At 39.2% G+C, this 15,303-nt stretch overlaps 1 protein-coding gene across 1 annotated transcript in view; it reads right to left on the bottom strand.

Annotated features, from left to right (window-relative positions):
• Window positions 1–7,812: 7,812 nt before the first annotated feature.
• The window catches only part of VWA3B (von Willebrand factor A domain containing 3B), a 224,257-nt gene continuing 216,766 nt past the window's right edge, over window positions 7,813–15,303 (bottom strand). The window contains exon 27 of the mRNA XM_088026217.1: window positions 7,813–8,313. Within this exon, the coding sequence (XP_087882343.1) occupies window positions 7,959–8,313 (355 nt within the window). The 3' untranslated portion in view covers window positions 7,813–7,958. The remainder of the gene's footprint in view (window positions 8,314–15,303) is intronic.

Here is a 15,303-nt window from a genome sequence, read left to right as displayed (position 1 = left end):
GGCAGAGGGAGAGGGAGAAGCAGGCTCCCTGCTTAGCAGGGAGACTGATGTGGGGCTCAATCCCTGAGCCGAAGGCAGACACTTAACCAACTGAGCCACTGAGGCACCCCTATAATAGCTGGGTCCTGGTCTGATAATCTGACATCTGGGTCATATCAGTTTTATTTATTGCCTTTTCTCTTGAAACTGAATCACATTTTCATGGTTATATGTTGAATAACTTAAAGTTGTATCCCAGAGTTCATGAATATTAGGTTGCAGATACTCTGGATTCTGTAACATCACTCACAAGCCTTGATATTTTAAGCAGACATGAACTTTGTTAAATCGAAATCTCTGCCTCTTGGATGACAGTTCAAATTTCTATGTAATTATTTTAGCCTTGGATGGTAATCTTATAACCTGCCTATGCATGTGTGGTTAGGGAGTCAGAGATTTGGACTGAGTTTATATACACAAAATTTGTGGCTGTTTCTGGCTCTGTCCTTGTTTGGATGCTTTCTGCACTTTCCAGAACTTATAGTTTCTCCAAACTGTGTTTTCTGTTTTTTGACCCAATAAGAATACACGTTTTCATTTAGAGAGTAAGCCTCCACCTGGGGCACTAACCATATCCTACCTCAGCCTGCTCTCAAGCTAAAATATGTAATAATAGGAAATTCACCACATCAGAATCTGCTTGCTTTAAATCACTCTTCAGAGTTTTTGGGTAGTTATTATTTGTATTTTGTTCAGAGTTTATAGCTGTCAGAGGGTACTTGTGTTAAGAGTTTACTCAAACAGACTAAAGTGTATTCCTCTCACCTTTAATTTGGAAGGTAGGTCACTGAATATATAATTGTTTGTTACAGGTTTTTTTTTTTTTCTTTCTGCACTTTGCCATTCCTATATCTTCTAGTCTCCATATTTTTAGCTGAGAAGTCATTCATGTTGTATCATTGTTCCCCTGAATATAACATGTTATTCTTCTCTGGCTGCTTTCAAGATCTTCTTGTTATCATCATCTTTTAGCACTTAGACTATGATGAGTCTTGGAGTGGATTTATTTGTATTTATCATGCTTAGGATTACTTAGACTTGTCGGATTTATTCATGTTTCCCACAACATTTTGGAAGTTTTCATTGTCTCCAATTTTTTAAAAAAATTTGTCTCCTCTTCTTCTAGGACTCCAGTTTTATGTATTTTGAAATGCTTGAAATCATCCCACAAGTCTCAGAGGTTTTACTTTTTTACAATCCCTTTTTTTTCTTTTCTTTGGATTGGGTAATTTTTATTAGCCTATATTCAAGTTCAATGATTCTTCTGCTCTCCCCACTCTGCTGTTCACAGTCCACTTAGTATATGTTTTGTTGTACTTTTTAGCTTTTGAATTTTCCTTTTAATATCTTCATTTTTCTATTGAGATTTCCTATTAATTTCTTCATTAAAACTATATTTTCCTTTAATTCTTTGTATATATTTATAGTAGCTGCTTTGAAGTCTGCTAAATATAACATCTAGACTGAATCAAAATTTCTAATGGTCTTTGATCCATCAGAATGGAACATATTTTCCTATTTCTTTGTATGTCTACTAAGTTTTTGGTTCAAAACTGGATACTTCAGGGAATATGTTCTAGTGATGCTGGATTCTACTGCATTCTTCAAGGCTTTAAACTTTTTTAAAAATTTTTTTGGTATGCTTTTTTTTTTTTTTTCTATTCTCATAAGTTATCTTGCCTGTACTCAAACTGCAAACTTTTCTTTCCTGTAGTATGAAGTCGTTCAAATCTCTATTCTGCATTATGGCTTCTCACTGGTGCTTTTTTACCCTGCCCCACCTTCAGTGTTTCCTCTATGCCCAATAATTTGGTTGTCACCCAAAGATTTGGGCAGATTTTGGAGCACAGTCTTTCAGCAATTTACTTGGTTAAATTTTCAACTGCTTTGCTAGTCTCAGGCTCTTTCCTCTGACACTTTAATCCCATAAGAGTAGATTACTCTTGCCCAAGGTATACATGGTTTGGAAATGCATTTCAGTTAAAAAGTAGCAAACACAGACTTTGCTCCATTAGTTCTCTCAAGAGTAGCTTCCTCTTTGCTTTTTACTTAAACAACAACAACAAACAGGGTTTCCTGGATTCTCCCCGTACATGCATAATTTAGTGATCAGGCTGGAATTAGAACAGTTTATGCTCAGATTTTATGGCTCTCTCTTACTGTGTTTCTTGCTGCTGAGATTTCTTCTTTAAATTTTCACATCTTCAGCCTTGAACTCATCTCTGGCACCTTGAGCCAGTCAGGCTACATTTTTCTGTTGTCTTGGCCATGAAAGTTGGGGAGTAACCTTAGGCCACAGTGTCACAACCTCACAATTCCTAACTTTTCCAGCTGGAGTTTTTGGAAAATAAACTCTTCACATTCTGTCTGCTTTTGAACATTTTATTGTGCCTTTAAATACTTGATTTTTTAAAAATATCTTATTTAGCTCTTAAAATTATTTGTGAAATGGTTTGCATTACCACTTCATATTGCCATATTACCAGAAGTTCTCTAAATGTAGGTCTGGTTTCTTTTCTTTTTATTAACATATAATGTATTATTTGTTTCAGGGGTACAGGTCTGTGATTCAACAGTCTTACACAATTCACAGCGCTCACCATAGCACATACCCTCCCCAATGTCCATCACCCAGCCACCCCATCCCTCCCACCCTCCTCCACTACAGCAACCCTCAGTTTGTTTCCTGAGATTAAGAGTCTCTTATGGTTTATCTCCCTCTCTGGTTTCATCTTGTTTCATTTTTCCCTCCCTTCCCCTATGATCCTCTGCCTTGTTTCTCAAGGTTTTTTGTTTTGTTTTTTCTTTTTAAGATTTTATTTGTCAGAGAGAGAGAGAGAGAGAGAGCACAAGCAGGGGGAGTGGCAGACAGAGAGAGAAGCAGGCTCCCCTCTAAGCAAGGAGCCCAATGTGGGACTCAATCCCAGGACCCTGGGATCATGACCTGAGCCAAAGGCAGATGCTTAACTGACTGAGCCACCCAGGTGTCCCTCTAAATGTAGTTTTAATCTGCATTTCTCTTATCATTAGTGAAGTTGAACATCTTTTCATATTTTTAGGTCTATTCTTTTATCTTTGTGAATATTCATACCTTTTGCCTATTTTTCTGCCAAGTTTTTGGTCATTTCTTTTACCTGAATTTTTTAAAGTCCTCTATATTTTAGGACATCGGCCCTTTGTGTGATATATTGTATCACTTTCTCCAAGTGATACATTATTTCTCCCAGTTTATCATTTGTCTTTTTATTTTGCTTATGATCCTTTTTTAAAAGGCATTTTTAAAAATAAATTTTTATGTAGCCAAACTGAGCAATTTTTTATTGCCTCTGGATTTTGAATCATAATTAAAAAACCTTTTTCTATACCCATGTTATAGAGGAATTCACTCATATTTTCTTCTAGTACTTGTATGTTTTCATTTTTTTACATTAAGGACTTGGATCTATTTGGAGTTTATTCTTATAGTATGAAATATGGATCTATTTTATTGTTTTCCAATGGTCATTAGTCACCTCAGCATCAGTCACTAAAAAGTTCCAGTGATTTGAGATGCTATCTTTATAATACACTAAATTTCCATATATACTTGTCTGTTTTGGATTTTATTCTATTCCATCAGTCTGTCTTTTCTTGTGCTAGCACCACATAAGCATAAAGATGTTACAGTGTTTTATATATTAGCATGAGTCCCTCTCCTCATGGCTTTTCTTCTTCAGTATTTTCTAATTTCTCTCACATGTTTATTTTTCCATATGAAGTTTACTATCAACTTTTTAAACTGCATAAAATATTTGCTGTTATTTTTATTGGGATTGTGTTACTTTAATAAATGAACTCTGGGAGAACCACCTTCATGACATTAAGCCATCCTATCTAAAACCAAGAGATGCCTACATCTACTTTTGTGTCTTTCAGGAGTGCTTGAAAGTTTTTCTCATATTGTTTTTGCACATTTCTTAAGTTTATTTTAGGTATGGTTGATCCTCATTATTTGTGGGTTCCATATTTGTGAATTCACCTACTCATTAAAATTTATTTGTAATTCCAAAATCAACAGTCAGTACCTTTTATAGATATGCATATGATCAGAGTAGTGAAAAATGAGTCACCCAACTGCCTTGTTTCAGCTCTCCTGCTCTAAAAAAGTGTCCTTTTAACAATATATTTTAATGCCATCTTTTCCACATTTTTATGCTTACTCTTGGTGATCTTGCTGTTTAAAATGGTCCCCAAGTGTAGTGTTGAAGTGCTATCTAGTATGCCTAAGTGCAAGAAAAAAATATGGGTATTAACCAATCTTCATTAAGGCATGAGTTATAATGCTTTTGGCTGTGAGTTCTATATTTATAAATATTTATTAAAGAAGTTGTCCTTAAACAGACACACAAAAGGTTATATACTGATCAGTTAGTGAAAATGATGTGATCAGAGGCTTGCAGGAACTTAACCTTGTACTTCACTAGGGGCAACAATTTATTTGCTAAACTCAGTGTTACAGATACCTTTACAGAACATAAGTACCATGAATAATGAGAATCAACTATATTTTATTTTCTTTTTTGCAACTGTAAATGAGGTTTCCTCTATCAATATATCTTCTAATTCATTATTATTGAGTATATAAAGGCTACTGATTTCTGTATGTTAAATTTCTATTCTGCCACCTCACTGGAGCTCTTACATTGTTCGAATTACTCTTATCATTCTCTCTGGTTTTTCAGGTATGTTCTTCTATCATGTGAAAATATAATTTTACTTCTGCAATTCTAGTCCCCTAATTAATTTCTCTTGTCTAAATGTGTTGGCTACAACACTTTCCCCCCTTTTAGGACAGTTTTGCAACTATGTGGAACTGCTCTGAGTTGGTAATAGGCTAGGTCATTGATCCACAGAGTCCTGGAGTTGAAAAGGAACTCAGAGGTAATGTTTGTCACTTGATGGATTTTTTAATTATTTTTTTATCACTCAAGTGGTCATCCAGTCTCTTGAACATCTGTTCCATTTCTTCTGGTAAGAGCATATCTCTTTCAAAGAGTTACCCTGTACCCATTCCACATAGTTCTTGTATGGTTGTCAATCACTCCATCCTGGCCCCACTACTCCTGGCTTATGACCCAGGCCAAATATATGGGGTGGCCAAAAATCTGGATGCATAACTATTATTATTTTTTGACAGACTGAACCTCATTTATTACTTCTTCTGGCATATGCTAAAAGTGTAGATTTATGCAGTGAAAATCAAACATACAAATCACCTGAGGCAATGAATACAGATGTATGTGCAGGGATGGAAATAGCATTAATGCACCACTGCCATTACTCTGTACAACCAACTATCTTTAAAAGAGATTTAAATAATAAAATAATAAAGTCTTATGTATACGAACATAGTAACTGTTTCTGGTACTCTTCATCACCTGTGCCATTTCTGAGTTAGTTTCACCTCATTATAGGTCTTATTTCCTTGCTTCTTTGTATGCCTGGTAATTTTTGATTGAATGCCAGACACTGTAAATTTTACTTTATTGGGTGGTCTTTTTTTATCCCTACAATTATTCTTGAGCTTTGTTTTGGGACACAAGTTACTTGGAAATAGTTTGATTCCTCTAGGGCTTGCTTTAAAGCCTTATTATGTGGGACCAGAGAAGCTTTTAGCCTAAGGCCAATTTTGTTCCACAACTGAAGCAAACCTCTTCTGAGTACTCCACCTGAGGCCTCTCAAATAAAGATATCTGTTTTATACCCTGACTGGAAGAAACAGGAGATATTCCCAGCCCTGTGTGAGCTACAGGGATTGTTCCCTGTAACCTTTTTGAAAAGTTCTTTCTCCAGCCTTGAGTAGTTTCCTCACAGCCACGTACTGATCAATAGAGATGAAAACTCAAGGGGGTTTATCTACATATACCTGGAGTTGTTTCTCTGTGTAGCTCTCTCCTCTCCAGCCCTCTATCCTGTAGACTCCAGCTGCCTTGGTCTTCTCAGAATCCTAGTTTCATCTCCTCCATTCACTGAAGGTACCAGGCTCTGCCTAGGTTCCTGCTCCCTTTGCTGCAGTGTGGAAACTGACTCTGGGAAGTAAGCGGCACACTCATGGGGCTTACCTCACTTGTTTCTCAGAGATCACTGTACTTCATTGCCTATGTCCAGTGTTTTGGAAACTGTGGTTACATACATTCTACCTGGTGTTTTAATTGTATCAAGCAGGGGTTTGGGAATGAAATCAAGTTCCTGTTATTCCACACCAGCTGGAAGTAGAAATACACTGTTCTTACTGTGATTTCCCCCAGCATATATCACTTAACGTCACTGAGAATATCATGCATTGTAATGTAATATTAACAAGGTTTTCTTGTGTACATTTGTCAGTTGTTCATTCCCTGCACATGCCTCTAAACCAGACAATAGTAACTGGTCCAAAAATAAAGTGGAGATGAAGAGAGGTAGGATAGAGAAGGTAAGTATCTTCCAAATGTCTGATAGTATCTCTCTGGAGCCTGGCATATCGTCAACATTCAATTGCTTGTTAAATAATTGAAGGAATGCAGGCAGACTTACATGAAGGCTTGCAAGCAAGCACAAATGAATATGACTTGATGAATGGTTTCTTCCCTACCCCACAAGTTCTCCACTGTACAGACCAAAACCTGATGACTACTCCAGAGCTTTTCTGCCTATAAGAAACCTCTGGGTTCGGGGGGTGGGCAGCAAGCCTCTCCACACACTATCTCACACCTTATTCTGGATCATTTCCCCACTTTTCAACTCCTTCCTCGTTACACTACTACTTTTACCCTGATGCTGAGTGGATTTCTCTTTTTCTTTCTTATTTTTGGAGATAGATTTCTCCTTTAATTTCCTTGCCATAATCCTGGTGATATCCTAGCTTTCAGGTATATAAACACCATTTTTAATTAGGTTGCAAATTTGCTGATACTATAAAATCTATCTTTTCTCTTTGCAAAAAGCATCCAATATTTTTCTTATGCATAATCTGTACCCCATTATTATGTAGCCCTGGGGCTATTACTGACTAGAAAAAGAGAATTTGGGAGAGCTATTTCATTTTTGAAATTAGTGAAGCTAATTTTACTAAGAAATTAATAAAAAGAAGTGAATACTTTTATGTTATTGCTAACATGTATTCAAAGAAAACAGTAATAAATAAATAATACAATAGTTTTGAAATGTTTCCAATGTAAGAGTTTTTATTCTGGTTCCACGCTCAATTAGAGGTACCTACAACAGACTACAAACAAAAATAATTAGGAAGGGCTCAATAAAAATGGCCAGAAATCAATAATTTTGTTTTGCAGATCTCAGACAAGTTACTAGGTCTTAATTTCAGTCTTAACATTAAGTCATGAAAATTCCTAATTCAGATAAATTAATCAATTTAAAACAAGACTGCAGGCTTGGATTATAACTACCTTAACTTCCCCCAAAAAGCTGAAAATCCTATGACACTAATTCATCAGATTCAACTTCTGGGTATGTAGAATTTACCAAAAGATTGATTATAGTGTGGTGAGGACAGGGAAAATAATAGGAAAAAGCCAGAGCCAATAACCACAAACAGACCGGGGATCCAGGTGGGGGATAACAGGTAAGTGTATCTGTTTTACAAACAGGATAGGAATGGGCAGAATGAAGGGCAGCCTTACCTCAGCAGAGGGGCTAGTTCCACAGTGATGAGGGGCTGAGGTCTGGGCAGCCCTGGAAGAATGCTGGCTCTCTTAAACATAGTTGCCACTAGACTGCTTTAAGGTTTCTCAGCAATGGTCCTCAGCCCTTTGCTGCTGTGGGTGGTTCTAGGAGGGAAGGGCAGGGCTGCTTGAGGTGGGGGTATGGCAGCAATGGCGTGGCTGGCTGACTCCTAGACCCCGGGCCGAGAACCTTCTCTGAGAAGGTAGATGTCAGCATTATTTAAGGGTGTTAGAGTTTTTGCTGTACTGGGAACTAAACTGGCCCGGAAACTGGGGAGTGACCTCAAGTGCACTATTCTTGAGAGAGGTTTCAGGGTGTTCCAGAGATAGGCAATGTCGTCCCCCTCCCACCTTGGGCTGGGGGTGTTTCTTGGGGTTAGACTCTTGGGACCTGATGCCATGAGAAGAGTCATCCGAGTCCGAGGACACCATCTCCTGGAGAGGCAGCCTCTTGGCAGGTTTCTTTTTCTTCTTTCTAGGGTTCTCCTGTCTTAGCTCTTGTAAATCCCCAGTGTCAATTTCTTTGAGTGGACGTATTAAGAAAGCAGAGTTCTTCGTTGTTACATCCTCCCTACAGAGAGAGAGAGAGCAGCGTTACCCTGGTCTTGTTGGCTGCTGTGTCTGCAGAGATGTCCAAGCCAGCCCTGTGGTGTTTCTCAGCTCTTTGTCCCTTGGCCTTCTTCCTATGGAATGGAGTCGCAGAAGTCCCATGGGGTCTGATAGTCTGGGCTGGGCTTTATTCCATGCAGTTCGTTTCCACGGATCTTTGATGTCTGGGAGCCTCATGTAGTACAGAGAACCTAATGTCATTTGAACCCTGTCCTGACCAAGTCAGTGAGTAAAGCAACAATTCCTGACCAAGAAATTCCTTGACATGCCTTAGAATTGACCTGTGTCCACCCCAGGATGATAAGCTTGGCCACATCATAGTCCAGCTCACTCCTGACATACTGCACTGGAGCTTGTACAGGAGAAACACTCTTCTACACTTAGTTTTCCCTAATCACTCTAGGTGTACCATCAGAAAAAAGTACTCCAAATTAAAAAATGATGTGATTTTTAATTTAATTGACATTAGATATGACTAGGAAGTTATAGAGCTGGTTTTACCATTTAGAAAATATATAATGTACATGATCAACTAATATTTGACAAGGGAGCCAAGAATACTCAATGGGGAAAGGATAGACTTTTCAATAAATTGGAAGCACTGGAAATCCACATGCTCCTGTCTTACAACACTCACAAAAATTAACATGAAATGGACATAATAAGAACAGAAACCATGAGACTCCTAGAAGATAACACAGGGGAAAAACTCCTCTACACTGGTTTTGGCAATGATTTTTTAGATACAACACCAAAAACACAAGCAACAAAAGCAAAAATGAATGGGACACATCAAACTAAAAAGCTTCTGCACAGCAAAAGAACCAAACAACAAAACAAAGAGGCAACCTAAGGAATGAGAGAAAATATTTACAAACCATATACCAGATACTGGATTAATGTCCAAACTATATAAGGAACTCATACAACTTAATATCAATAATCTGGCAGAATAAACGTTATTAATTACTGAAAGAAAAAAACAATCCAAATAATCTGATTAAGTAATGGGCAGAGGACCTGAACAGACTTTTTTTTTTTTTTTACAAAAAAAAGACATACAAATGGCCAAAAGGTACATGAAAACATGCTCAGTGTCACTAATCAAAAGGGAAATGCAAATCAAAACCACCAGGAGCTATCACCTCACACCTGTTAGGATGGCTATTGTCAAAAAGACAAGAGATAACAAGTATTGAGGATGTGGAGAAAGTGAGCCCTTGTACACTGTTAATGGGAGTGTAAACTGGTACAGTCACTATGGAAAACAGTATGGAAACTCCTCAAAAAGTTAAAAATGGAACTACAATATGATCCATCAATCCCACTTCTGGGTATACATCCAAAGGAATCTAAATCACTATCTCAAAGAAATATCTGTAGCCCCATGTTCACTACTGCATTGTACACAATAGCCAAAATATAGTAACAACCTAAGTGTCCATCAGTGGACGAATGGATCAAGAAAATGTGCCATAAACATATAAAATTCATAAACAATGGAATATTACTTAGCTATAAAAAAGGAGGAAACCCTGCCATTTGTGACAAGGATAGACCTTGAGGGTATTACATTAAGTTAAATAAGTCAGAGAAAGACAAACACTGTGTGTCTCACTTATATGTGGCATAGAAACAGAGAAAAAATGGTGGCCACCAGGGGCTGGGGGACAGAGTGGGGGAAATGGGAAGATGTTGGTCAAAGGGTATAAAAAAATAAAAGAAAATATATTGATCAGTTTATTTATCCAGAACTGTTATCTTTCAAAGAAGGGATCTTGGGAACATCATAACTTCATTCCAGCCATGCCCTCATGGCACACTGTTTTGGGAACTTGCCTTTTTCAGGCCTTTAACACCAGTTGCCTGGTGTTAAAACTTATTTTGTTCCCATAATCAGTATCTGTCACCTTGAGCACCCAGGCTTCACTCTGAATAACTTTTGACCATTGCTGCTTCAGATCCTTTTGGAAATTAACAAAGAAAAAATTAAGAGTGGGAGAAGATTTTTAGTTATTTCTAAAAAGAAAATTACATCAATCAAGTTCCTCTTCAAAGGATCAAGATTCACCACGTGATACTTTTCAAGGATTGGCGCAAAGACTCAAGAGGTAATTCACAAGAGGGATTAAAAAATGGCCTCCATGAGGATAACTATTATCAAGAAAAGAAAAAGCAAAACCAAAAAATAATAGATGCTGGCAAGGACATAGAGAAACTGGAACGCTTGTACATTGTTGGTGGAAATATAAAGTGGCAAAGCTGGTGTGTAAAACAGCATGGCAACTCCTCAAAATATTAAAAATAGAACTACTGTATGATCCAGCAACTCCACTTCTGTGTATGTATCCACAAGAAGGAAAATAGGGATTCAAACAGATATGGACACTCATGTTCACTGCAGCATTACACACAATAGCCAAAAGGTGGAAGCAACACAACTGTCTACCAACAGGTGAATGGATAAACAAACTGGGGTATATACATACAATAAAATATTATTCTGCCATAAAAAGGGACGAAATGCTGGCACACACTATAACATGGAGGAACCTTGAAGACATTATGCTAAGTGAAAGAAGTTAGTCACAAAGGACCAATAGTGTGTGATTCCACTTATATGATACACAAAGACTAGTCAAAATCAGAGAGACAGAAAGTAAAATGGTGGTTGCCAAGGGCTAGGAGTAGAGAGGGAATGAGGAGTGAGTGTTTAATGGGTACAGTTTGGGATGATGACAAAATTTGGGGGTGGCTCATGTGATGGTTGCACAACAATGTGAATGTACTTAATGCCAACTGAACTGTATGCTTAGAAATGGTTAAAATGACAAATTTTATGATTTGTGTATTTCACCACAATAAAAAAAAATGTCACAAGCAACTGTAGTAACATTGGAGAAAGCATCCCAGGAGGACACAAACAAAATTATCTTGAAATAGGAGGCCAGCACCTGTGTGGATGTGTAAGTTTTGTGAGGCTGGGTTCTCAGAGACTCATCTTTCTTTTTTTTTTTTTTAAAGATTTTATTTATTTGTTTGAGAGAGAGAGAGAGATAGAGAGAGAAACAGCATGAGAGGGGAAAGGGTCAGAGGGAGAAGCAGGCTCCCTGCTGAGCCGGGAGCCTGATGTGGGACTCGATCCCAGGATTCCAGGATCATGACCTGAGCCGAAGGCAGTCGCTTAACCAACTGAGCCACCCAGGCGCCCCCTCAGAGACTCATCTTAAAATCACACAGCAAGGTTGTAACACCATACCTGCTCTATAAAATCTAAAATCTTACCTACCAGGGCACCTGGGTGGCTCAGCTGATTAAGCATCAGACTCTTCACTTTGGCTCAGGTCATGATCGCAGGGTCATGAGATCAAGACCCACGTCAGGCTCCACGCTCAGTGGGGAGTCTGCTTGAGATTTTCTCTCTCCCTTCTCCCTCTGCCCCCCCCCCCGCCTGCACGCTCTCTCTCAAATAAATAAATCTTTAAAAAATAAAAATAAAAAATAACATAAAAACCTACTTACCACATTACCATCAACTGTCCCTCACACTGTTCCCTCCCTCCCAAGCATACTAAGTTGATATGTTCTATTTACTTTTCAGAGATGTCCTCTGTTCCCCAGGTATCAGGACCAGTCACAGTCCAGTCAACCACCTATAACCTCTCAGAAAGAAGAGCAACAAGGAGGAGGAATGGAAAGTAGCGAGAAAGGCACCCAAAGATGAAGGTAGAAGTGAGGCTGACCTGCCTACCTGAAGGATACCAGGAAGACGATCGTGAAAAGAACCCAGGAAGAAGAGCAGGAAAGCTCAAGAAGCAACACATGTCTAGCCTTCAGTAGGGCATTGGTCACATAAATCATGCACCACCTGGATAATTACATTCTAAGTAGGAAAATGAAATAAAAGTTGTCCTTGTCATGCCAAAATGCAAGTAATATATTAAGTGGGGAAAAAAGTCACAAATAATATGTTACATTTTCCTGTTGTTATTAAGATTGTGAACACATAAAGATAACTAGAAAACTTTCCATCAAACTGTTAATACTTGCCTACTGGAAAAGAATTCCAGTAGGATTGTCACTTACTCCACATTTAAAAAAATTTTTTTTAACTGTTCTAAATGATAAGGGGAAACAAAAATTTTTATTTTGAAGAAAAATAATCAACATAGCAGAGAAAATACACTCTAGAAGGATATATGTCAAAATATAAATGGTGATTACTTCTGAAATGTGGAACTATGGCTGTTTTTTTATTCTTTTTGCTTTTAATGTTTAAACTATATTAACTACGCATACTTTTGGAATAAGAGCAAACATAGGCAAGCTGTCATGATCAGAATAAAAAGTGGACTAGGATTTTGATCAAGGAAAAGCCTTTTCATCAAGTCGGCAGATGCAGCTCAGCTACCCCATTTTACTCTCCAGAATGACTGATGTCCACCAAGTTCGAGATATTCCACAAGGAAATGACCCCTTGCAGGAGGGGGAACAGGGTAAGTGTGAATCTGATGTGAGCGTTCTTATCCAATGCCCCCACCCCACCATGCACCCTCATTCTGCTTGGCCCAAATGCACTCTGAGGAAAGGGGAAGGTGACCATGCTCCTGACTCTAGCCAGTGGATGTTACCCATCAGCACACTTGGAAAGGCCCTAATAAATGGCTTTCTTTTGTCTTATCTCGTACCAAAACCAAGAAAAATTCAGCGTCCTATTAATTATTTCAGGTTACAGGTTTAAGTAATGTGATAAGCAGGTCAAAATTACATATGTGTGTGTCAGAGAGGAGGGGTAAGTTGAGGGAAGCCAAGCACTTTGCCTTCACGGGTTCTTCAGATGCAGCTGGCTCCACTTTAGGGAAGAAAGTGCTGAGCACCTACTCCCCACTCTCCTTGGGTCAAAACCCACTTCATTCACTTGATTAGTGTCAGCTCCTCAGCTATTCTTGCTGGTTCTCTGAGGCCTCATTTCTTTTCTGCCCTAAGTGTCTGTCAGAAAGCTGGTCTTAGAACAGGGGGACCTGATGTTTTATAAAAACCACAAGGCCCCTGAGTTTTAACAATGGAGGGAGCAGAAAATGGAGAGACTGATACAAAAGGCTTTTGCTATCCAAACTATTACCACTGGCCCTCAGGGCTAACAAATCTCTATGATTCTCAACACTCTCTTGTTCCCGTACTAGGGCCCCACAGCACGCTTTCCGAAAATAGGCAATGGCATTTGTCCCTCCAGAAAATATGGGACACTCACAGACAGGGTTTGCCACTGAACTGCTTATTTTTCAGGGCTTTACTCTAGTCTAGGAAATGGGGCTCCTAATCTGACCACAAGGGACGAGGGAACTAATGACATACTGAGGCTTAATGATTTCAGATGCACAGCTCCTTCTAAGGGAAAAATAGTCAGCAGTGACTGGGCAAGATTATGGGAAGTGATTCATCTCATGTAATGTCATGGCCAGCACTGAATCTCGAGGTTTCAATCAACCACTTAATATCACTGCTGTCAGGAAGACGATATGAGGCCACACTACATGGAGGAAGGGAGGAATGTTAACCAACATGGAATTATGATTTCCTTTGGGACATATTCTTAAATCCAAATGGCTTGATGGAAAATGATTCAACTGTTCAGAGAGAGACAATGAGAGGCTAATATTCAGGAATTGGGAGCTGACCACAGACCCGGATAAAACCCAACTGAACCCTAGGAGAGTGGTCTCCCCTCCCATAGACTCATACACAGCCATGTCCCCCAGGCCACATAATTAAAAACACACATCAAGAAGAGAACACTCCTTGTCTTCAGGATCTCAGTGCCCACCCATTTCCTTCAGATGTCCAGTGATTTTTTTTTTTTTTTTTTTTGAGCAGAGAAAAGGATTAGTTCTATCTGGCTTTCCTGATCACATTTAGAATGTTGCTAATTTTTTCAAGAAATCCAACTCCCTCCAAGTGAGTCTTCTTAAGGAGGAGACTCAGAAGTAATCTGCCCAAGAATGGAGGATGGATCCCAGCTGTGGCTGGGAGGGATATCCAGCCAGTTACATGGCACCAAGTACAGGGATTCAGCTCAGGCCTGCCAGAGGCACCTTGTCTGGAGGAGCACCTAGTCCCCAGCCTGTACTCAACCAACCTCTCAGTGGGTGATTGAGTAATGTCTGGTAGAGGCACTTCCCTTCGCTGGAGAAAACCAGAAGCCAGAGCAACAAACCCACCAGGCATGTGTCCCCTGCTACAGCCCCAGCGGAGGCCCCAGCCTTCTGAGAGGAACAGGTTCCAGAGGAGGAGTCAGGGAACAACTCTGCTGGGAGCTCTCTGCCTAGCAAGGAGGGAGGATGCCAAGTGGGGAGAAATTCCTCCTGGTCTGCTTGCACTTTGGAATTAGGAGAAATTACCTGTGTATTCTCTAAATGGAGAAAGTTATAGCCAGGTTGGGGAATGTTTTCACTCAGAACAGATATCTCTATGCTATGAAGTGTAGAAAAAAAGCTCAGGGACATCACTGAAGGTAGGTAAGGCAAGAGTAATCAAGTCCCTCCATCGGACACACTCTCAGAAGGCACACCTCCTTCAGCTGGGCTGCCAGAAAATGCACTCATCATGTGGCAGAGGAAAGAGAAAATCAAACCAGTAAGAGCCTCCCTTGATCTCACATTGTAAATGTGGTGATACTAACATTCTCTCCTTTAAGAACTAGTTATTTGGGATTTAGCAATATGGGTAACCTACTGGATGATAGAGAACCAAAGTCCTCAAGAATCATTTAGGTGTCAAATTTTAAGCTGAAACTAAAACTAAGCATCAGCTTTGGCCATATTCAACCAGTTTTGAACCCTTTACCCTCCAAATACTTCCCTTCCTGTCTTTCATTGTGTGTTGCCCTGAGTTAGGAACAAGAAGAGGGGCCTGCAGGAAATACCCTGTCACCCACGACTGAAGGCCTCAAGAA

The sequence above is a fragment of the Eumetopias jubatus genome, unplaced genomic scaffold (genome assembly GCF_037043125.1).
Source record: "Eumetopias jubatus isolate StellerSeaLion01/CBP00866 unplaced genomic scaffold, mEumJub1_p1.0 scaffold_9, whole genome shotgun sequence".
NCBI lineage: Eukaryota > Metazoa > Chordata > Mammalia > Carnivora > Otariidae > Eumetopias > Eumetopias jubatus.
Note: the sequence above shows the minus strand (reverse complement) of the source record. Positions and strands in the feature narration are given on the sequence as shown.